We start from the raw sequence: 24,888 nt of genomic DNA on the forward strand, positions 1-24,888 counted from the left end.
AAATTCGAACAAACTGGATCCGTAGCGGATATTGTGAAACCTGTGCATCATCGTAATGTGCGTTCGGCCGAAAATATTTTCTCAATAGATCGGAAAGGTTTTTGCATCAATTGATAGGAAATATATCTACGCATCTATCATAACGAATAACATTTCATTTTTCTTGAGATAAATAATTGAATTATTGTGAAATATCAAGCATTGTCCAAATGCACTATGTGCCCATTTTTGATTGGTCAATTTTGTGCTCCTCAAATCGTACCGACCAAAACGGGCAACCAGAGCAGCAGCGAAGTAGAATGAAACACGATTGGAAAGGAAAAAGGAAAAAGAATGAACGAAACATTGGTCACAGTCTCACACATGAGTAATTCTCGAGCCAGCCAGTCAGCTTTAAAATCCCCGCTCCGCTGCCGTAACGATCATTCTTTGTGTGGACACCGACTGGACAACATCGTTGCTGGACGAGCTGGACGGCGAGGGATCGAGTGCCTTTCTCAAAGCAAGAGGGAGAAGGTGGTAGCGCTGGAGTAGAGTAGAGTTTTCAAAGGGCATTTCTCAAGGCTAGAGACGAATGAACCGCAAAAGTTTAAAGTCTCTATAATACAATACCTTCCTTCCTTCCGTAACGATCATTCTCATTCAAACCGTACACCACATCAGTTCGCATCACAACACATCAACGAACCAACCCAAGCAGCCATGTCTGGACATGGCAAAGGAGTAAAAGTGAAGGGAAAGGCAGAATCCCGCTCGAACCATGTTGGTCTCGAGTTCCCCGCAAGGGTAGCTAGGCCGTTCGCGTTAGTACCAGTGCACCAGTCCACCTAGCCGGCGTTATATAGTTTCGGCCGCCGAAGTGATCGAGTTAGCTGGCAAAGCTGCTCGCGACGATAAGAAAACCCGCATTCGGAACAGAACACATTCGGTTCGGTGGACATCAAGACAACAACAGGCAGTAGCAGCGAGTGGCGAGTGGTGAACGCAATCGCAAAACGGCAGCTGGTAGCAGAAGAAAAAAGTTTGTTCTTTATACAAACTGCTTTGGTGGCAAATCCAGAACAAGGCGGCATCGAGGGCGTTCGAAATGTTTTTGACGTAGGACTACGTCTTTCATTTCTATACCGGGGTGTAAAATCAAAGTTTCGAAACCGAAAGCGTTACGCCGGAGACCGAGATTTTGAGCGTTAATAGCTCCTGAACAACTGAACGAAATGGTATGATAAACATTTCATTCGAAAGATCAAATGTCTACGCGTTATATACTTGTTACTTTTTGATCCAAAAACTTGTTTAAATAGCCTTAAAATTGTTCTCGAAACAGGCTATTGAAATCACCAGTCGGTATATAAACGAGCGCCGCTCGGAAACCCACTCAGTTCTAATTGAACAGCGATTGGAGCATGTTGTCGCTGTTGTGGTGAAGCTCTTCGTTTATCCTGAAAGCACGGATGAACGGTGTCACCAAGAGCCTGTTTGTGCACGTTAGGCCAGAAGGGAATCCATCAGGAGGAGAGTGATGCCACAAACGGTTCCCCGGGAAGACATCGCTACACACACACATACACGCGCGGAATTCTTTCCGTTTGGATGCCATTCAGCATCGAGAAAGATCCGGAAAGATCTAATCATTTCTGGAAAATAATCTGCCAGTTCCTCTGGGAATTTAAAAATACGTTCATGTGAAAGAGTTTATTTTAATGTTTTCTAACCATGTAACACAGCTTTCAAATTCATTTGATTTTGTAATTTTTCAACCAAGTGTAATTAGCAGGAAAGATTCTGAAGATTATTCTTCCCCATCAGTAGGATATTTCCGTATCCAATATTGTATGCGTACGCAATCGATTATTGCTCAGTCGCCGAAAGTTTCGAGCTCAGAGAGTTCATTCCACTCTAGTTTGCCTTCCAAATTGCCATCGTAAACCACACCTTCTCTCGATTCAATCACACACAAAAAGCATACTTAAGCGATATTCTGGTAGTGAGACACATTCATTTTTCGTGAAGACATCGACAAGACAACATCGTTGCCTAAACGTGCTGGAGGAGGTGGGCGGCGAAGGATCGTCACATACACGCGCAGAACTCTTTCCGTTAGGATGCCATTCAGCATCGAGAAAGTTCCGGAAAGATCTAATCATTGCTGGAAAATAATCTGCCAGTTCCTCTGGGAATTTAAAAAATACATTCATGTGAAAGAGTTTATTTTAATGTTTTCTATCCATGTAACACTGTGATCAAATATTTTTCAATCAAGTGCTATTAACAGGTGGTTATCGAGTTAGTATTAACCACTGGTGGGCTTCCAGTATCGAGGAAAATGTGGAAATATCTAATCGTTGCTGGAAAATAATCTGCCAGTTCCCCTTGGAATTGAAAATTACATTCAAGCGAAAGAGTTTATTTTAATGTTTTCTATCCATAAAATATCCATATAATACATTTGGTTTTGTGATTTGTCAATCAAGTGCAGTTAGCAGGAAAGCTTCTGAAGATTATTCTTCAGAACAAGGTTTTTCGTATCCTATTTTGGATGCATAAAACCTTGTGCCTCCAACGTAACGCTCTCGTTTTCGAAGTCCCCCAAATATTCATTTATTCATTCATTCAGAATGGATTTTGATTCAACTTCAAACAAATGATCTCTAAATCAACGATAGTCCTACGTCACCCTTGCGGTTATACCATAGATATAACCCACTTCCTGTTTTTTTTTCAAAACCACGAGTACAAAGTTTTCTAAATTGGAACCATTCCATAAAACACGGCGCTTATCAGGGCCATTAAACCTTTCAAAAAAGAGTTTACGAAATACAGTTCAATGCTTTCTAAAATAATATCCAAAATAATAATAAAACACAAATTGATTTTTTCATAATTTGTTTGCCAGGATCTGATGAGTATGTGAATTTGTCAGTTGTTCTGAGCTTATTGATAGTTGGGGACTTTCCTGATTATTCAATTTTCACCAATTCTCAAATTGTTTCCAGACTGAAAGTACAGTAATTTACAATTAGTTCGACAGTTAGCTAATTGGACGGACATGTAATGCGACATAATTAGTTGGACATTTTTGTAAACATAGAGATCCAAATTATGACCCCACATTGAAAGTCGACACTGTACCACTGTCATCGCAAATGTTCAATCACAGGTTAAAATCGCCTCCAAGCGACACTGAGTGGTGCTTCGACACGTCGTGGGGTCTTTTAAATTGATCATTCAGTTTTCACAAACCCATGTATGGTGTCCGAATTAAAAGTGGCTTCAAATTACAACACATTGTATGCAGGATGGCATTAACGAATTTTCTCGGTAGCAAGAACTGCTTTCTTTGGTTGATAACTGATGTTGAAAATTGACTGACGTTACATCTGCATTGCATAGAGAAATAACTAAGGAGCAACACGATGAGCTATGTATTTCCTGCTGCTCTGTTCTTATTTTAAAGGACTTTAATCCGAAGGTCATTCGTCCCTGTATTTACTGTTGGTTTTTCAGAACGCTTATAGCTCGTTTATTTCTCGACAGATCGTAGAGTTCGTCTCCAAAACCTCAGTTCTTTTTCATTTTTATTTACTTTGTTTGCGGAGACTACACATCTTACAATTCATTCGTCTCCGAAACCACAGCTTAAGGTACGGTAATGTGCTCAATAGTGAAATATATGATAGTGAACGAGCTGATGCCTACCTATGCATTCCCTATCACAGTCATCATTTTGATTGTACGATATGTGTATACGCCGAAAGATGCCCGACGTTGAACATTTAATAAGTACAAAGCCTTCAGAAAATCAAGAATCAAGTTTGTAAAAAAAAACGCAAAAACACAACACCAAAGGTTCTTTTCAGAACCCCCAACATGTTCATAAAGAGTAAACAGTAAACTAATCCATTTTTCAGGTAGATAGGTAGGTATTCACGTAGGAGAAGAAAATAAAACAATATATTTAAAATATATTTTTAGCAAAAGTTGTCCCCTTTGTATAGTCCTACGTCACTCCGGTTATGTCACCGACATTACCCACCCGTCTTTTTTTTGCCACAAATTGAAGATATGGATACGGATGACATGTGGTTTCAGCAGGACGGCGCCACGTGCCACACAACACGACCGAACATGGCCATATTGCGAATGAAATTTAAGGGACGCATAATTTCGCGTTTTGGTGATGCCAATTGGCCGTCCAGTTCATGCGATTTGAACCCGCTAGACTTTTTTTTGTGGGGTTATGCGAAAGACCGTGTCTATGCCAACTCTCCGCAAATTCACCCTTCTAAACTCGAGTTGACCGCGAGTAATCGGTTTCCTATATTATTAACATTAGAATTAAGGAAAAATGTATATATACTAGTAACAATACAGTAAGGAGTTCGGCTCCTTTAAACCTATGTAACTGAGCCTGTAAAAATAAACGATTTAAATAAAAAAAAAAAAACTCTCCGCAAACTCTTGAACATTTGAAAGACAACATTCGTGAAGCTATGACCGAGATACCGCCCCATATGTGCCGAAAAGTCATCGAAAATTACCTGTTCCGGATCAAGGTGTGCGAGGAAGCCCTAGTGGACATTTGAATGATGTTGTATTTCACACATAATGGCATAAACCAAACTTTAATTTGAAATAAAAGTTTCATCGAAATTCGAATTCTAAGTGTGTTTTATTTCAATTTACTTTCGGAATTTAAAGTGGGAAAACCCTGTATTACGCGATTAGAATGGTAAACAAATATAACCAGTATAACCCAGTATAAGTAGTCGGTTCAACCCAACCTTTATGCATATATTGTTATGAATTTATTGAGCTTTTGTATGCATCTTTATTCATTTATTGAACTATCTAAACTATCTCAATTATTTCTTGAACTATCTAAACTACCGACATCTGATCCTGCATCGATTGGGTCTGATCCACGACTACAAATTAGGAAAAATAGACAATCATTACTACAGAAAGCTACGACTAGGGATTGTTAACCGGATTTACCGTTACCGGTTTTACCGGTAATACCGGGTCATTTTCCATTACTGAATTACCGGTAATTTTACAATCAATAACCGGTAATTTCGGTAATTTTCATTATTACACCATAAATAATATGTCCATTTATGCCGCTTGGAATATTGCTCGAGAATGGGACAGTTTGCCTTTTTGGTTGCGCGTGCCAGTGTTGTGCTTTTAGTTGCATGTCGAAACTTGTTGCTATTAGAAATCAAGTCATGCGCAACTTCGAGCAATTGATGAAAGGATGGGAATGATTTGAGAATAATTGAGACGCAAATATCCTTTTTCGCACTGAAATACATATAAAACATAGACAAAAAATTAAATGGACGATAACTTCGTCAAATATGCTTCTTTTCATATACCGCACAAGAACAGAAGATCGCGCAAAAAAAATCCCAAAAAACGACCGCTCAGAAAAAGGTTTTCCTGTGTATGAATACTCATTCTGCTCGTGGTCGTAACAAAATTAATGATAATTTTGGCGTCTTCTATCAAACGGACTGCATAGATCAAGCAGGCATTTTAATTTGTTCGTGACTTGATGGAATTTGATGATGATGGTATTGATTCAGTAGCTGGACAACAGGAAGAAAAACTGGACGATGCAGAACCTGCAGAACAGTTGAGCATCAAGGAAAAATTTGAACGAAGGTATCAACGTCCAGCCCAGGCTCAACGTCTATAAACGGATTGATGAAAACCCTCAAACAAGAGTTTTCGTACAGAGAACATCAGAGGCAAATACATGGCAATGGTATTCGATGCTTTTCGTAGTGTACACCTAACATAATTGGACTCCGAACGTGCGTTTTCCTCTTCTGAAAATTTTGTTAATGATATCCGATCTAGATTAGAATACGACAAAATTAACATTCTCTCGGTCCTTAAGCAGCAAAAAATTACAATTTTTTTGTAAACTAACTATTATCAATAAAAGCCGTTTCTTCAAAAAAAAAAAAAATTATTTTAAAGCATTTTTTATCGGTAATTTACCGGTTTTACAGATAATTAAACTTTAATTACCGAATAACCGGTTATTGAAATTTTGACATGCAATGACAGACTATTTAATTCTCACCATTATCCTCTCCCAGGACCAGCGTGTAATTACTTCTTACACATTCGGGAAATATCACGAAGCTGACGAAACCCAGGGGGCATTACGTGAGGCCAGCTCTATGCCTCGTTGCAACATTGACTTGATGCGCAGCGTTTATGAAGTTGAAGTTGTCCTTGACCAAATCCAACAGCATAAATGTAGAACTAGGACTCGACAGGACTCGTTTTTGTGTCTCGAAGTACCTAGATTATTGTTGAAGTAATGTCTTCGCATTCTCCCGCAGCAGACGAGCACGAATCACTGCTATCCAATATGTATCAATATTAATTAAAGAACATAAATTGATAAATTGAATTGATTTTCCAGAATATTACTTACCTGTCCCGAATCTGGGTTAATTCAACCTTCTTCTGTAAAGAAATCAATGTCGGAAAGTAGTGCCGTTCAACTCAATTAACAACTCGGTAATTAGGCTAAAGCCGGGTTCAGACGGTGCGAGTAAACATACGAGTCGGTCTAGTCAGTTACTGCAGTGCAGCTACTCACACCGTGTGAACACATCATGCCAGCTAGTGTCATGTGTGATTCGGTGTGCGAGCTACTTCAAAGTTTTTTGAATTTACTCGCACTCGCATCCCTCAAAACGTCAAAAACAGATTTTAGCGCTCGAATCAGGGATGCCAAATCTTGACATTGTCTTTACATTTCTCTATTTTTAAGATATTTGAAAATATGCGAAGATATTTATAGACTTGAAAATTATTGGAAGAACAAATTAAACCCTCATAGTTTCTAAACGGAATCGTTATTATTTAGTTTTGCACGCTGACGGGGCACGTTTTTTAAAAATAGTTTTCTTGGGGATCTAAATATAAAATCATTATCGGGCACGATTTTAATTCAAAATTCACTCAAAACTTGCAAAAAAGTATTGTTCTAAGAAACAGAATACATATTCGATTTAGAAAAAGTAGATTTTCATTCATTATTTTAGTTTTTGAGGCGTATTAATTGCTCCTGCAAATCTACTAACATTTTTATTTCACAAATTGGTACACGAAGCTGCTGTCAAGGCGAAATAAATCAAATTTTGAAAAATCTTTTAGACTGCCATTTGGAGCACCACATACTTTCGGAATTATTTTAGCTATGGATGCTTTCGAGATTTTAAAAAATTTCGACAATAATCTGAACGATATTCCAGAAGAAAGGCACATCATTTCTAGTTTCACTCTTGTAGGTTTAGCATCCTTCATGAGTGTATCTTGGCGTTATATTTGTGGAGCAATTAAATCCAACAGTTTTTTTCACTTTTTCAGGTGTTATTCTCAACACTGCTCTGTACTCTCGGAGATCATCATTGTAGAGTTACTTCAATATTGTATTTGTTGCTTCTTTTCTTTGCATCCAATTCCTGGCCCGAATCCTTTTTTCTTTCTGCTTTTTTCGGATAGTACCTTCAGTATAAAATAAATTCAGCACAAAGTATTTTTAAACACGGCCAGCGTGTGTTTCGCTATAAAATTGTGTACTGATAAATTCAACTGAAAACCTAAGACGAAAACTGCCAATAAAGAAGCCGATTTTGGATCAATCATCTGACAAATTCGGACCTGATTGCTGTTTCTGACTATTTGATGGACATTTGAAAAATCGCCTGGCATCTCTGGTAAACCCGTGTCGTGGTATCTGGTTTCTTGTCAGCAGCTCACATTGTGTGAACGGACAAGGCGAGTCAACCATTTGTCAAGCGAGTTCACCGGGTCAGTAGCTGCTCATTGTGAAGTCAGCTACTAGCAACGTATAAATGGGCTTTAATAATGTTATATTTACATTTTCTTCGCGGTTGCCAGTAATGACAATCGTAAAAGTTACTAGTACCGCGAAGTAAAATGAATCAAACGAAGGTAGAGATGTGTATTGCATCTGATATTCATTTTACAAACGATTGGTTCATTTTTACACTTCACAAAACGGGAATAGGTGCATAAAATGGGCCTTATTTTCAAAAAAAAAAACACTACACGTGAAAGCAAAGTTGATTGAGATTCATTCCGGTTCACACGCAACTGCAAACATTTGGTAGAATTCATTATGAATACACCGAGGTGCTCAATACACGGAGTTCATTTTTACACTTCATGATCTGTTCAAACGGGAATGGGTGCACATGAAGTGAGATGTAAGCGTAGCGTGAACTTAAGTGTAAGTGAATACGGGATAACTCGGTAAATAATGCGATTTTTCGTTCTTTCTAGTATATATTCTTGAATGCTCAAACTTCATAAATATGAAGAAACTTTTTTATAAATATTTTTCAAATTTCTAAACTGAAATACGGCCTTAACGTTCAAAATTTTGTTTCTCCAATGTAATGCTTTCATTTTCGATACATCGAATTTACACCCCAGTAAAGGAATGAAAGACGTAGTCCTACGTATACCAACGCTGCCAACATTGTGCGCGAAGGAATAAGTGTTACTTTCACCGCACCATTCTCGAGTTGCATAAATTGGCAGGGACGTTTCATCACGTACCAACGTACCACTTGAGCGAGAGAACATAAAATATGCGGCAAAATAAATGATTCCACCCGAGAGCTCTGCGAATCTGCGCCAGTGGCAGCGTTCGAGCTTGAATGGCCGTTTCCATTTCCTCCTTATTCCATCCTGGCAAAATTACACGACACACAAGCAGTTGACAAGTCGGGCAATAGGTGGGGTGGAAAATAAATTGTTAGCACTTTGTCGAGCAAATACCCGACCATATTTGCCACGAATAATAAGGATTATATGCAGCAGCCGCCGCCGCGTCCTCTCTTTCTCCTGCTCGGAATCAAAAATATGAAAACTCTCGTAAAACGCTCCCTATTACGAACGGAATGAGACCGTGCATCGTGCGAGAAGCCTCAGAGTCAAGCATCGTGAACCCAATTTCCCAACACAGCACAGGACACGCACACTCTACGCGAAGGGTGAGCGATAAAGCGCTACCAACCCCTCCCAACATAGGCTGCTGTTGCTTTATGGGCTGCGTGATATGTTTACCGAATCTTGATTTTCATCCATTCTGCCTTCCTTCCTTTCCCCCATTATTGCAGGAAGCGGAGAGATCATCACTTGTATTGTTCAGCGTCGATAGTTAATAAAAAGCGTATCAATTTTCGTAACGAATTTATTCATGAGATTTATAACGAGACATCAGCGCGCCGAGGGGCCGAGGGGAAAGCGATTCCGGTTCCGGATGTGTTCGGATGGGGTGGCTTCGGTTTTTTTACCGCGCGTTTCGAGTCATATATTTTCTGACATCAATTGGAGAAATTATGAGCGCCGGCACTATTAATTATTGTTATTATTGTTATTGTCGTCTGTGATTTTTTTTTCAGATTGTGTACCATTAAATGGTACACATAATGGAGTACTTTTGTTTGAATCGGACCATTGATTTGGACAGTCAATTGATTCGGAACAAGGATTGAATTGAAGTTTGATTACAGATATTAGGATACGATTTGGTGAGAGAATTTGTAATAATCATTTTTTCTCAACCCCACTAAGTTTTTCTCAACGTATCAAATGATAAAATTCATAATTTTTCAATATTTCCATACCGCAATTTCATGCAAAATTATTCATCCACTGCACAGTGGGGCGCGTCCATACAAAGACTACATACGACTCCATACAAAGGCCAAGCGAACAAAGTGTTGTTAAATGCGAAAAAACATGATATTTGCCTAATTTCGGGATGCTGAACACGGATCTGGCATCCATTTTTCATTTGGGGTCGTCCATAAAGCACGTGATTAAATTTTTTGGATTTTAATGGCACTCTCTTCCCGTAGTATTTTTAACATACTTTTTTATTTAATTTTATAATCTTTGACCACAAATAATCCCACTGGGCGTCTACTCTATTGTGAAAGACTACAAATTAAAACAACACAATTAATACGAAAAAGTTACAAATCAAAACCATTATCATCATCTGTTTCTTCTTCTTCTTGTTATTCATAACTGTCTTCAGATTCATCATCATCCTTTACTGATTAAACAATTGTTTCCTTCAATAGAAATAATATTTCATCTGGAAGTCATGGGCAATTATTTTTCTCTTTTCAAAATAAGTGTTTACTTTTGGATCAGCGGAGACACGAAGATGATTAACTATGTATCGTGGCTAGTATATCTGGACAGTTGTAGGTTGTGATGATCCCTGAGATTGTGGTATAGTATAATCCTTAAGTGGACTGGTCATTCTCAAATTGATCACGCTTCCATTGTGATTGCTGAAATCTCCTGTTGAATTGTATCCAGTTCGAAATTCATGATACTTATCAGCAGGAAAAATCTCTTTCGCGGCTATTTTCATTTCGTCTAGTGAATTTCGATGCTTCACTAGATTTGTTTTCTTTCTAAACCGGGTCCTTTGGTTAAAAGGGGACATTATAATACATGTATCAAACCATGCATAAACAACTTACTAGACTTTGAATAATAAGACTCAACGAAACCATGAATTTGATTTTCTAATATATCGCTGATATCTGTTTCGAACGAATCGTGAAAACAATGACACTGGAATCACACAACGTTGCAAAGGAAACTGAAATTGAAATGAAACTTGCTATTGCTTTTCACACTAAAACGACAATTCGCGCAGTTTTGCACAGCTTTGGACAGTGTTCAACTGAAAGCTTATATTTTTACCTAAATTCAGAATGTAGCCACAACCGCGTCGAACTGCGGCAACAAAACAAAAATTTTACAATATCTAATGAAAGAGATTTGTTTTGTATAGTTTTTCGAACAACCTTTTCTTCGACGCCAACGCTATCCTTGAAGCTGCAAAGCGTTTCAAAGTAATGTACACTGGTTTTTTTACGCGATTTTTTTTGCGTGATTTTATTTTACGCGATTTGCTCAAAATTACGCGATTTTTTTACGTGATTTGCTCGAAATTACGCGATTTTTTTTGCGCGCACGCATCTATCGCGTAAAAAAAGAATCCAGTGTACTTTCTTTCAAAAAATTGTAGAAAAAAACAACAGTATGCCAAGCTTTGGAAAGTCATAGAAAAAATCAGATTTGATGATATTGCGCTCAAATGTGGAATTTAAGCACTTGTATATAATAGCAAAAAAGGAAAAGTATTACGAAACAGTTGACGCCAATTTCGTTTTTTGCCTGATGGTCAGCGATCAGCGATTCTCCACTGTGCACTGTCCTGATCCCGTTCCGATTTCAGCGGAACTTCGTTCATATAAAGGGTGTGTCACATCAAATTGCATCACGGAAAAAACGCTGTAGACAATTTAATTTTTAGGAATAATATCTTCAGCTTTCGCTTATAATCAGATAAGAGTGTATAGATCACGTTGGCCATGCTTCACTGTCAATTTTTCGTAAATTTGGAAAAATGTCGTCGAATGAAAAAGAGCGTCGTGAATTAATCCTGCGCATTCATTTCGAGAATCCGGAGTTGTCACATCGGGACATCGGTAAGATGCTGGGAATCGTCCAATCCACGGTCAGCAGAGTACTAAAACGATACTTCGAGAACCTAACCATCGACCGGAAGGTGAAGAACGGCAAAAATGGATGCTCCGTCAGTGAAGGGGATCACAAGCGCGTAGTTAAGCAGTTTAGACGTGATCCGAGAAGTTCGGTCCGGGATGTCGCCAATAAGCTGAATTTGTCAAGTTCATTCGTCCAGCGGATCAAGCAACGGGAGGGCCTGCGTACATGCAAGGTTCAGAAGGCTCCTAACCGTGACGAAAGGCAAAACATGGTGGGGAAGACGCGAGCCCGGAAGCTGTACACCGAAATGCTGACGAAGCCGCATTGCTTGGTAATGGACGACGAAACCTACGTCAAAGCGGACTTTCGTCAGCTGCCGGGCCTGTTGTTCTTCTCCGCAGAGGACAAATTCAGCGTTCCGGAGGAGATTCGCAAGCAGAAACTATCCAAGTTTGCCAAAAAGTACATGGTGTGGCAAGCGATCTGCTCTTGCGGAAAGCGGAGCGCCCCCTTCGTGATGACCGGCACGGTAAACGGGCAGGTTTACCTTAAGGAGTGCCTATAGAAGCGCTTACAACCACTATTGAAGCAGCACGAGGGCCCGACCATCTTCTGGCCGGATCTCGCTTCGTGCCACTATTCAAAGGACGTGTTGGAGTGGTACGAAGCCAACGGGGTCACCTTCGTGCCAAAGGAAATGAACCCGCCCAACGCGCCGGAGCTTCGCCCAATAGAGAAATATTGGGCGATTATGAAGCAGGCCCTCCGGAAGAACCCAAAAGTTGTCAAATCGGAGGCGGACTTCAAGAGAAAATGGATTTCTGTTCAAAAAAAAACCTTATGGACGGGGTAAAGAGGAAGGTGCGAGCATACGGGCTTGGGCTCGAAGTATGAATAAAAAGAAAATGCCAAAAGTTGTTTAATAGTTTTTATTTTACTGTCTAAAATTTTCAAAAGGATCGGTCTACTGGGCGAATTTCTACAGCGTTTTTTCCGTGATGCAATTTGATGTGACATACCCTTTATTGGTAATCCAAAACATTTTTTTACCATCATTTGCTTCATTTTAGCTGAACATATTCATTTTTTCTACGGGTGCATCCAAAATTTGTGACCATGTGTTTTACCATAACCTGAAGACAAAGACATAAATTTGAAACGTAATGTTATTGAAATCATACAAATCTGTATATAAGCGGGTTCGCTCGGAAATCTACTCAGTTATAATTGCGCAGCGGTTGATGGACGATCTTTGGAATCTGACTTGTTCCCTAACACATTGAAGCAAGTTATCGCTGTTGTGACGAAGCTACATTCGTTCATCATGAAAGCACTGATGAACGATGTCACCAAAAGCCTGTTTGTGCACACAAACGGCATTGGTGCGCCGAGTTCATTAAATATTCCCCCTAAGTGGCCTTAGAGGAATCCATCGGAAGAAGGCGACCAAGAAAGCACCAGCATCGAAAAAACTTGAGGCATTGAAGACAGCCGGCATACACACACACACTTACAAACATCGCAACTATTTTCGTTTGGAGGTCATCGAGTCAGCATCGATTGCCGGTGGACTCTGAGCGTCGAGGAGAAGAAACCGAAAAGATCCAGTTCTGCTTAGAACTTAGAATTGCGTTGCAATGAAAGAGTTTACTTGGTTTTCGATTTATAATATAACACTGCGACCATATACGTTTAGCTTTGTAATTTTTTAATCAGGTGTAATTAATAGAAAAGTATCTGAATACTATTCATCCCCACCAATAACATATATTTGTGTCTATATTCTCTGAATAGTAGTAAAATTTTGGTGTTTTTGTGACACAAAAGTGTTATGTATTGAAGAATTGATTCAGATGCAACTTCAAACAAATGATCACTAAACTTACGATAGTCCTACGACAACCTTGTGGTTATACCACAGATATAACCCTCCCCTAGTTCTCTTTTATCGATCTCAGTTTTTCGAAAATGGGAAAAAATTATGTCACCCGAAAAGTAACGTCGCGAATTCATTTTGCGCAAGTCCCTGGAAATTCTCAACTCTCTCATCGGGACATCGGAAAAAACGATTCGGAATCGTGCAGTCAACGGTGAGTCGTGTTCTTAAGCGTTACTACGAAACTCAGAGCGCCGAACGGAAGGAGAAATGCGGTTAGAATGGATGTTATATTAATGATCAGGATCACAAGTGTGTCGTGGAAACGTTTAAGCGGAATCCCAATGCTTCGGTCAGGGATGTGACCAAAAAGTTGAATCTGTCCAAGTCTTTCGTTCAGAGAGACAAAGACCGGGAGGGACTCCATACGTACAAAGTGCAGAAGGCTCCAAATCGTGACGAACGGCAAAATACGGTGGGAAAGTAGCGGGCCCGGAAACAAGAAACAGCCAGATGCTGAGGAAGCCTCAATGCTCATCATGGATGATGAGACTTACGTCAAGGCGGACTTCCGGCAGCTCCCGGGGTTACTGTTCTTCACCGCCCAGCACAAGTTTGATTTTCCGGAGAACTTATCAAAGTTTGCCAAGAAATACATGATTTGGCAAGCGATCTGCTCATGTGGCAAACGGGGTGCGCGGTTCGAGACTACCGGGACTATAAACGGGCAGAAACAAGATCTAGCAAGTTGTTTTTTAACTCCTGCAAGAGTTGAATGGGAAATAAATTCATTTGATCCTTTTAAATCGTCGGGCGATGATGAGATCCGTCCTGTGATGATTCAGAATAGTGGAGGAACTATAGTGTCCTGTTTAACTGACATTTTCAACAAGTTCGCGTTGTTTACATTATTAAAGCTAATAAAAAAAGATAAAAAAAAAGTCCAAAATCGTTTAGGCACATTAGTCTTTTGTTATTTATGGTGAAATTAATGGTGAAACTAATTGACTAATTGACTATAACTATGACAGTTACATAATCATATAATATAGTGTGACTACATCGAAATCGAAATATTTGGAATCGACTTCACTCAGTGAATTTCAATTTGCATACCAGCCAGAAAAATCAACTATAACAGCACTTCATACACTAGCCACGAAAATCTATCACGTCCACATTATGCCGATCGGCCTGTACCAGGCTGCACATTCGATTCGTTATGTGATGTGGACGACCCATCGGGTGCATGAAGCCGAAGCCCTATCGGGTGCACGAAGTCGTGACGAACACACGAAGCACAATGTCGTCAGCGCGAATTTCTTTCGTTTCGTTTTGCTTCGACTTTCTTTGATCCGGACCGACTTGTTTCGGGTTGGGTTCGCAATGATTCGAATCGGTTTTCGGCACGTCGGCAAGCCCGGGCGGCACGACTACACTTATTTGGCTTCACGGGGTGGCCAAGGCCGATTGGCGTAATGTGAACGTATCTTAAAAAACACTTGAAGTCAAAGAGTTGCCGCTAGCCGCGTTCAGATATTGAAGGAGCATTTGACAATACATTCCATAATTCAATGATAAAACAGCGTTATTTCAATGCAACTGTTGTAGAACGGGTATTTCAAATACTACAAAAAAGAGCAATAACGTGTAGTCAGGGAGGGTCCACATTTTCGGTAAGAACCAGTCTTCCGACAAACACAAACAAACACATGTCCGCGCGATGTTCAAATTCCATGTTTGTGTTTAAACATGAACATACTTTTTGCTAGTGTTCAATGTGTATTCCAAACACGTCTAATGATACACAAACATAAACATGTTTGAATCACACGCGTTTCTTACATCATAAACAAACATGGTGTTTATAATTCAAACAAATAATGTGAAAAACATACCACCCGTTATCCCAGTATTTCATTGCTTTTCGCGTGTGTTTTTCCATGCTCATAAATAAATAATTCCTGCTAAAACATTTCTTTGCAGAATACTTTTTCACAGAAACGATCTAGAAATTTAGTTTTTATTGCAAAAATTGCATGAACTCAGAGGCTATGAGGGACCGTGACAATAGATCCAAAAAAAATGTACCCAACAGGGGTAAAAAAACGGGCAAATCTATCTCAAGGAGTGTTTACAGAAGCGTCTGCTTCCTCTGTTGAAGCAACACGAGGTCCCTAAAATCTTCTGATCGTATCTATCTTCGTGCTACTATTCAAAGGATGTTCTGGAGTGGTACGAAGAAACTTTCTGGAGTCACTTTTGTACCCAAGGACATGAACCACCCCAACGCACCGGAACTGAGGTCCTTCGAAAAATAGTGGGCTATAATGAAGAGCCACTACGAAGGCATCTCAAGTAGTTCGAATCTGAGGAAGACATGAAAAAAGTGGGTTTCCGTACAGAAGAAGCTGCAGTCAGATGTTGTACAGAACCTTATGAGTGGAATTAAGCGTAAGGTGCGAGCCTACGACTATGGTATTGAAGTTGAATGAAATAAATATCCCAAAAGCTTACTAATGGGTTATATTTTATTGTCTGAATGTTTCAAAATGATCGGTCAACTTAGCAATTTTCTACAGCGTTTCTCTCCGTGAAGCAATTTGATGTGGGACACCTTTTACTGTGCTAGGACCGGTTGAGGGAATTGTGTTGACCCTCTACGCAATTCTCTGGCCTAACTAGCTCCTAGAATGCTCCTCCGAGGGCGTATATTCGATTCTCGATTCTCTTAGAGTTCCAGTTCTTGATACGTTGATACAGAACCTATACATAACCCTTTCGCTACGAGCGTCATCTACAGACGACATCAGGGTGACACACCAGCGCAATATGCATACTTTTCGGCGCAGTGCTCCGTTTAGCGGTAGCATACTGCCGTAGTGAAAGGGTTAACAGTATGGTGGAAAACCGAGATGGAAAATAAAAGGTGGGAAGATTTTTAAATCTGTGACGTCACAGATTGTGTTTATGTATGTTACTTTTCTTATAATGGTCCAACACATAGGAAAAGTGTTGTTATTAAAAGTAAAAGTAAGCAGATGAAATGAACGAAGAGCCCAACTGACATTTTAGCAGAAACTGAAATTTCAGTATTATTGAGGTGTTCTAAACTTAATTTTAATTCAATTTTACATCTCGGGCGTCGTGTACAAATTACGTAACGCTAAAAATGAGGTTTTGGACCCCCTCCCCCCTCCTCTATGTAACAAAAAGTAACGCAAGACGAACCCCCCTCCCCCTCATGTTACGTAACGCTAATCTGTACCCAAAGTCAAAGTCGTTTGATATTTTTTTAGCTTTTTTAAGTAATGAGAATATCAACGTTAAAAAATCAGATATCTGCCCAGGTCGGAATCAAATGTTTAGACGAAAGTTCTTTATATGCAAGTAGTGACTTCGAAAGAACTTTCGACAAGTTCATAGAAAATCGAACAAACCGAAATGGAAAATTAATGCTCACATCTGTTGGGATTGGTGCTTTCAAACCTTCTGGCGTTTAGCTGAGAAGACCATGGAATGGTATAAATTGATGTTGATTTATACAAAAGTAACTACTCCTTCGTTCAATGCGGCAGTTCCTGCCGTTACATTTCACTACCTGCAAAAGGTCTTGGGATGTCTTTACGTGACGAGCAAACAACTCGATTGTACTAATTCCGCTTCGTCGATTTGAGAGTTTGCGGACTTAATAGGGGGGAAAGTCGGCAAAGACGGACTCCCCTGTATCATTAATATATTACATTTTTATTTTAAATTTCAATGATATACAAACTTGCAATACAATACCTGTGACACTAACTGTGTACACTTAGCTGGCTTTCTGTTAAATTTATTAATAAAAACAAAAAATTATCTACAGAGAGCAGCTCGATGTAAATTTTCGTCTGCAGAAGATAAGATTCTCATTGTTATCGAGTAATTTTTTGGGTTATTTTTCGCTACATGAGTGTTTTACCATCACTTCTCTTCCAATTTATCGAATCAGCGGTGAAGTTTTATAATTTTTACTCCAGAAATATTGATAAAACAAAATACTAAAAACATTGATACTTGAATTTTCAGATAGTGGTCATCTTTCAGGTCATCACCCCAGGTGTCCGTCTTTCCCACCAAGTGTCCGTCTTTCCCGACTAAATCTTATTTTTTTAAAAATGCCGGACACATTCATCTTGCTAAATTTCTGCCTCAAAGACAAATTTTGTTGTAAAAAGAGACCTAGACTATCAATTTGTGGTGAGATAGCTATATATTTTTTTGTGAAATTCACGAAAAAAATCAACGTCTTTACCACCCTTCCCCTATATTCTGTTTTGACGGGATATTCATCGATCGTTAGGTTATTCCACAAATCAGCTAACGATTCCCCTGTATACCAAAAATCATTTATTTCCAATTCCGGGTCCCTTGTTTCGAGTTTTTCATTCAAGTGAGATCCCTCATGATTACGAGGAAGTATTTAACCTGCCGGAAAAGAGACAATCCAACTCAGTTGAATGCACTGCGTGCTGGAGAATTTGTAGCAACTAATGTTCTTAATTCTTTGTTTACAAAGACAACAGGCTATACATATATGCCCTAAGGCTTCATAACTACTACTACTACTTATAATACTACCACTACAAATTACAACTATATAAATATATACTACTGAAATTTATCAAGTTAATTAAGAGCAATAGAATACATTTTTTTGAGAGACGAACGAGACAGATGGAAATCGAAACAGACACTACAACGATAAAATACGCAGCACATGCAAGATATAGGTTCATTATACCCGTAATTTGTTCGGGTTGATGGGTTGTATAAATAGTTATGAGATCGTAGATTACGGTGATTTATGTTGAAATAAATCAACCGAAGGAGCTCAGGAATTGAATTGATTAAAATAATACATCGAAAATATCTATGACCTTTTTAAAACGAGGGTTCTCGTCTGGTCCTCCATCCACATTAATTATGGTTACTGGCTTGGTGGTTGATTATTCTTCGGTACCGAATAATCTCGAATTCAGGCAGCTCGCACATACTTTGAAAATCGATCACACGAGGAAATGCGTTCGAAGAACAGTGTCTTCCTGAACAAATTGCAACGTATATTGGAACACTGCATAGAATAACTTCAGCATTGTTGGTACGATCACAGCAACGGCAACCCGGCCCAAAGTGCCTTAACTGTAACCGACTTATCGAAGGTTGGTTCGCTCCATCAATGATAGGTTCGCTGTCGTTGTTGGAGCGAACCAATACAACAACAATAGAGAAACAATTGGATTATCATCTGCCCACTAGAAAATTGTATTGTTTGGTAGCGAACTAAAAATTGTGCCTTAATGTCAGTTTTCCTAAAATCTCTTATATCTATATTGTAAGTAACTTATTAATATGTGAATTCATTTAACTAATTACATATATCTTAAACTTAAAATACAGCTTAAATTATACCTACATTAATCTAAAAAAGGTAAATTAAACTAGGAGCAAAGCATTTGAGCTACGGGTAGGTTAGAAAACCAGTGAATTATTTCCCACAATTAGATATCCTAAATCAAAAAATGATTTCTAGAGAACAGGATTCATTCCTGATCAAAACAAGGAACTGAAGAATTCAGGATCGAATACGTATATTGTACGGTTGAATTGATAGACGAAAAATTTCGCACTACATCGCACTATTGAATGTAAGAGAATCATCACACTTTCTCGTAACCAATATTTATTGCCAATTAATTTTAGCTTTAAGCAATCAAATAAATGAAATTGCCGTAAAGAGTAGTGCTCGTTTGTCGACCACAACAAGCATGATCGAGATGCCCTAGTTTTGTTTTGCATCCTGCGATAACAGACGGAATAAGCTTGTTTTCCAGCCATGACAAAATCATGATTCGGTAGATTAACGCAATATTCGAGCTGCATTAAGCGGTGCCTGCTTACTGCCCATTACAACACGTGCTTGATAACTTCGAAAATCTACTCCAACTGACTCCTCAGTCAAGTTTTATGTCTTTATACCATGAGTACCTTACCCATGAAGTGCACCCTTCACCGGACATCTCCAACCAAGTTTGCTTCCCATACTTTTACAATTCCTCTGTCAATTTTGATCTGTCCATGTGACAAAAGATCCATGGAATCCCAGATCATCTACGCTCCGATTATATTCCGCCGATATTTTCGGCAGAATATGGGAAAGTTAGATCTGATAAAATGTTCTTTACTGACGGTTCATTCATAAATGGGTCCACTGGCTTCGGCATCTTCAATGAAAATTCCAATGCCTCTTTCAAACTCAAAGATCCTTGTTCCGTGTATGTCGCTGAACTGGGTGCGATATATTACGCATTAGGGATCATTGAAACAATGCCCATCGACCACTATTTTATTTTTTCAGACAGTCTCAGCTCAATAGAGGCAATCCGCTCAATGAAAGTTGATAAACGCTCATCTTATTTCCTAACAAGAATAAGACAACTATTGAGTGTTTTGGTCGAAAAATTATTCAAGATTACCTTAGCATGGGTTCCCTCTCATTGCTCGATTCCGGGGAATGAGAAAGCGGACTCGCTAGCTAAGGTGTGCGCTTTAGAAGGCACATTTTTTGAAAGGCAAATTGCTTATAATGAATTTTTCCACATTCCTCGTCAGTATACGCTCGTAAGTTGGCAGCGCATGTGGAGTGGTGATGAGTTCGGTCGTTGGTTACACACGATTATCCCTAAGGTCTCGACGAGGGCATGGTTCAAGGGATTGAATGTAGGTCGTGATTTCATTCGCGTGATATCTCGGCTTATGTCCAATCACTACAACCTAAACGCGCATCTCTATCGCATTGGGCTCGCAGCAAACAATCTTTGTGATTGTGGCGATGGCTACCACGACATCGAGCATATTGTCTGGTCGTGTATCCGGTTCCATGCTGCTCGCTCTCAGCTCTCTAGAGCACTGAGAGCACAAGGCAGACAATCGGATATCCCCGTCCGGGATATCTTAGGTAGCCGGGATCCTGATCTTCTGCTTCATCTATACCTGTTCCCCAGAAACGCCGATGTCAACGTTTAATGATGTTTCCTTCGTTGTGTCCCCGTTTCATATCCCTCCTATCCGATCGATAAACTTTTACTTAGTCGCGGCAATACATACACACACTCTTTACAGATGCACGGGCCGAAGGTTGTGCAGTCCACTGATCATTCAACAAGAGCCAAAGGTTGTACCGCTCATGACAACTCTACACGAGCTGATGATTGCGCCGGCTAGTGACCATTCTATCCTGGAATCCTCGAGTCGAGAAAGACGCACCACGCTAGATATGGGGTACAGACTAGGGGGGCGTTGCTGATTAATGGTCAGCTGCATCCCAATAGGAAGTATCCCGTGTCGGGCACACGTACAGAGCATCGAAGACTGCGACATACCAATTATGAGAACACTTGTAATACTAACCTCGAGTCAACCGCGAGTAATCGGTTACATATTACTAACATAGTCTAAGCAAACATTGTCAAAATATTGAACTCCCGGCCCCGTTAGGCTGATGCCATATGAGCCTTAATAAAATATATATTTTGGATAATAAAAAAACACGTGCTTTATCATCTTGGCTCAGTAAACACACCTCTTTTGGTCTCAGAATCGAAGCTAGGGGCGCGTGAATTTATTCAGGAAAAAAATTTGAATTTTGTTACGTAACGATCACGGCAACCCCCCCTTCCTCCTATGTCACATTAAGTAACGAAACCTCGACACCCCTCCCCCCACTCGCGTTACGTAATTTGTGCGTTACGTCGACCAAAACGTAAATGAACAAAGGCAGTCACATAATCTTTTCTTCCTTTGACGGAGCAACATTTGACAGTGCATGGGAAAAAAGGTTGCAAGTTTTTTTCATGTAAAATGCAATTGAAAAATAAATTTTGACTCCGTATGAACTAGATTGAGACGAGAAGTTTTCCGCTTGCGTCTTAGTTTTAGACGAATGAAGTGTTCAGCATCCTAATTGTGAAAAAAGTAATTACAATTGCTGACAAGAGATAAACTTCCATGAAGTTGCTCTAAAATCCAAACATAGTAGACGTTAGAATACTATTTCTGATATAAGAAGAAATTAAAGAAAAAATTAAACATTTTAGTTCGTGACATGTTCTGTTTTTTCATAATGCGAAAAATACTTTTTGGATGTGTAATTAGTTTCTGTCTATATCCTCTTTCAACGTTATTCATTGACATGTTCAATTTTGTACCATTTGAGTAACTGACTGGTATGCTTGATATATGAACTTCCTATCTTCCTGGCTCCCAATTCAATCAAAGTTTAACACAACGAAAACCCGAGAATCTTCCCACCTTATTTTCTTCATCTCGGTGGAAAATAAACGATGTTCACAGACTAAAAGGCGTGCTGGGGTAATTTCTGGAGTCCATCAAAAGTATCAAAAATTGAAATTACAATAAATTCGCGTCGGACGCAAATCTGCCATCACTGCCGTAGGAATGAATAAAATCTCGACCCCATCGCTGGAACTGTGTTTGTGTAAGTGCAAGCGGCGAATAAAACCAAACTGCGCATGATTCGTATACCGTATCTAGCAAAGGGGATGATGTGATTGAACAACCCCGTTTCCGCTCGCTGGCAAGGGATGTCATTCCATTCCATTGCTTCCCGCAGCGTTTCCCCCGTTGCGGCAGTAAAAATATTACGCTACAATTTCCCATTATTTGCTTCCCGGCCGATCAAACGCAGCAGCAGAAGCGCCGCCCCGGGTCGAGCATGCAAAGGCACTCTATGTTTTTCCAGGACAATTTTCGGTTTGTCTCAGCATCGCGCCGCGTGTGCCTATCATGTTATGTGAAAACGGAGCGGTGGTTCGGTGGGCAGCCATCTTGATTAAATTATGGAGAACCCATTTAATATGGTGCCTTTAGGGTGGTGCCTTCGGCGCGCAATGATGGTGTAAATGAGCCGAGAAATTACGGTGGAATTTATGCTCAAATCAATTTGTCTTATCACAAACAAATTATTACACTAATTTAATTTGATCTACATAAAACGTTTCACAATTACGACATTGAGCGTCCATCTCACTAAATCTGTTCCTTTTCCCTTTCTTCCCGGTCTAGGTCAAGGTGTGGTTTCAGAACCGGCGGACGAAACACAAGCGGCTGCAGCAGGAAGAGGATGCCAAATCCGGTGGCGGCGGCGGTGGTGGTGGCAACCGATCTGTCAGCCCGGGAGGTGCTTACGACGACGATGACGAGCTGATCGATATGGACATGGAGGACTGCGCTAGTGACGAGGAGCAGGAGCAACACTACCAGCAACACCAGATGCACTCTGGGCAGCACTCCCAGCTGCAGCACAATCACACATGAGTTTTAGCCCAAGAACGATTGCTTCGGATGATCGTTCTTGACTAGGCGACACACACACACATAACGGTGATATTATCGGATAGGATGTTAATTTATTGAAAACAGTTCCTGAGTTCGCGGATAATTGCGTGGAAAGATTATTAGAAGAAGAAAAAATGGTTCCTCAAAGTAGTTTACCTCATGCGGTCGAGGAACATATGAAGCAAGGCTAGGTGTCCCACAAAGGTGGTCGCGGCTTCCGTGCATTCATAATATGTGCCAAATTAGAAATCCCGGGCAGCGCATTCACATCTCTGGAGAGTAATGCCGGCTGCTGTAGTTGTTGGTTGTAAATTGTGTGCCAAACTGGGAAAAAGCAGTAATTACAAGACGGGCTTCTTGCCTCTCTGGTACGAAGTCGGTGGAGTTAACGAAGCGAATATAGTAGGTTATTTATTATTTATTTGTCAATTTAGAGTGGCTAGGAAGCCAACCACAGTACTGGAAATAGTCATGTCTGTTCGATTGTGTAAATATGTCTGTACATAACGTAGCGGCAATTACATATAAATTAGTTTATCCGTTTGTGTATCGTAATTCAATAACAGTATCGATTAGGGCAGCATGTTTGTAAGTGGATAATTGCAGGAACATCATTAGCCAGTGCGCGTCAGGTGATTGAAGTATCCGTGTAAATATTTCATTGTCAATTAAAATGGAAGGGAGTCGGTCTCTCTGTATGATTTCGAACAATATTCCAGTGATGGACATAGACGGGCTTTCGTGTTCGTGGTAAGCAACTATTGTATTTGCATGAAATGTTGACATTATAATATGCGTATTCTTGGAAAAAAATATATGTGTTTCGTTCATCCGAAAGCTACTACCGAAATTTCGATTTTATTTCTGTCACGAAGTTACAGGTATCGGGGTGGGATTAATTATTATCTTGCGTTTTGCTATGTTCACGTTACATGTTTCCGGAATATGAACTATTCACTATAGGGCGATTTGGGATTTGGGACCATTCAACTGTTTCATTTTGCTTGATTTATTAACGTAGGAATACGTCTTCGGGAACCTATTGGGGTGTATTGAAAAAAAAATCAATTGCATCGTGAAAAATGTCCAATTTCAAACTCTGATTGCTCAGTCATTGTATGATTAATGTTTTTTTTGCGTCAGTCGATTTTGGCACCCCTAAACAATTTATAACATGGAAGAAAATAATATAAATCATGTAACTAATTATTGAACACTTTAAAATTCTCAAGCCCTATCCAAACGATAATACCCAATGCTGATTGGTCGAAATTGACGACACAAGCGGCGGCTCATGTACTTACAATTATTGCTCACTCATTTCCTGATGGATTTACATCAATTGATGGTACATCAATACATCAATTTTTGGTAATCTGAGCACTCCATAACAATTCATTTACAATGAGTAAAATAATATTATATGAAACTAACTATAAAACAATCGAAAAAATCTCGAACGGAAATTCCGTGTTCTGATTAGTCGATTCGAAAAAGTAATCTATTCTCTCACACCCAGTGCATCTGCACTCTGTAGAAATTAGAATACGGGACTGTATAGTGAAACAAGTTCGATGTTTTTTTTATCTGTATTATAGTGACTTTCAACTCATTTGGCTGGTTCGTCACTTTTACTTCCATTTTTGGAAGAATGTCGGGAGTGAGAATTGAACCCGTGACCTTTAGCGTGAGAGGCATGGATGTTACTACTACGCCAGATCGCCTCCACTAGTTCGATGTTTGATTTTCTACACATACGAGCTCTGTTCAAAAAGTATCGCGACTTTCGAATTTACGCGGGTACTGTATATTCGATTCTAGATTTTTTTGTGGCATTATGTTGGTACTCATATCTCTCACTTATGCTGACCCTTATCCACTTTTATTCTACAGTTTCATCGTACGGTTGTCCCGATCCGTATTTATTATACAACATTATCATACAACAAAGTCCTGGTGCGACTATCACTTATTCCTTGAGTGACGGAACGAACTGACACTGCATACATAGCAAACTGGAGTGC

General features: G+C 39.6%; 1 protein-coding gene across 1 annotated transcript in view; it reads left to right on the plus strand.

Annotated features, from left to right (window-relative positions):
* Window positions 1–23,655, plus strand: part of LOC129763087 (homeotic protein empty spiracles-like) — a 105,987-nt gene extending 82,332 nt beyond the window's left edge. The window contains exon 3 of the mRNA XM_055761852.1: window positions 22,592–23,655. Within this exon, the coding sequence (XP_055617827.1) occupies window positions 22,592–22,843 (252 nt within the window). The 3' untranslated portion in view covers window positions 22,844–23,655. The remainder of the gene's footprint in view (window positions 1–22,591) is intronic.
* The last annotated feature ends 1,233 nt before the right edge of the window (window positions 23,656–24,888 follow it).

The sequence above is a fragment of the Toxorhynchites rutilus genome, chromosome 1 (assembly GCF_029784135.1).
Source record: "Toxorhynchites rutilus septentrionalis strain SRP chromosome 1, ASM2978413v1, whole genome shotgun sequence".
NCBI classification, from domain to species: Eukaryota; Metazoa; Arthropoda; class Insecta; order Diptera; family Culicidae; genus Toxorhynchites; species Toxorhynchites rutilus.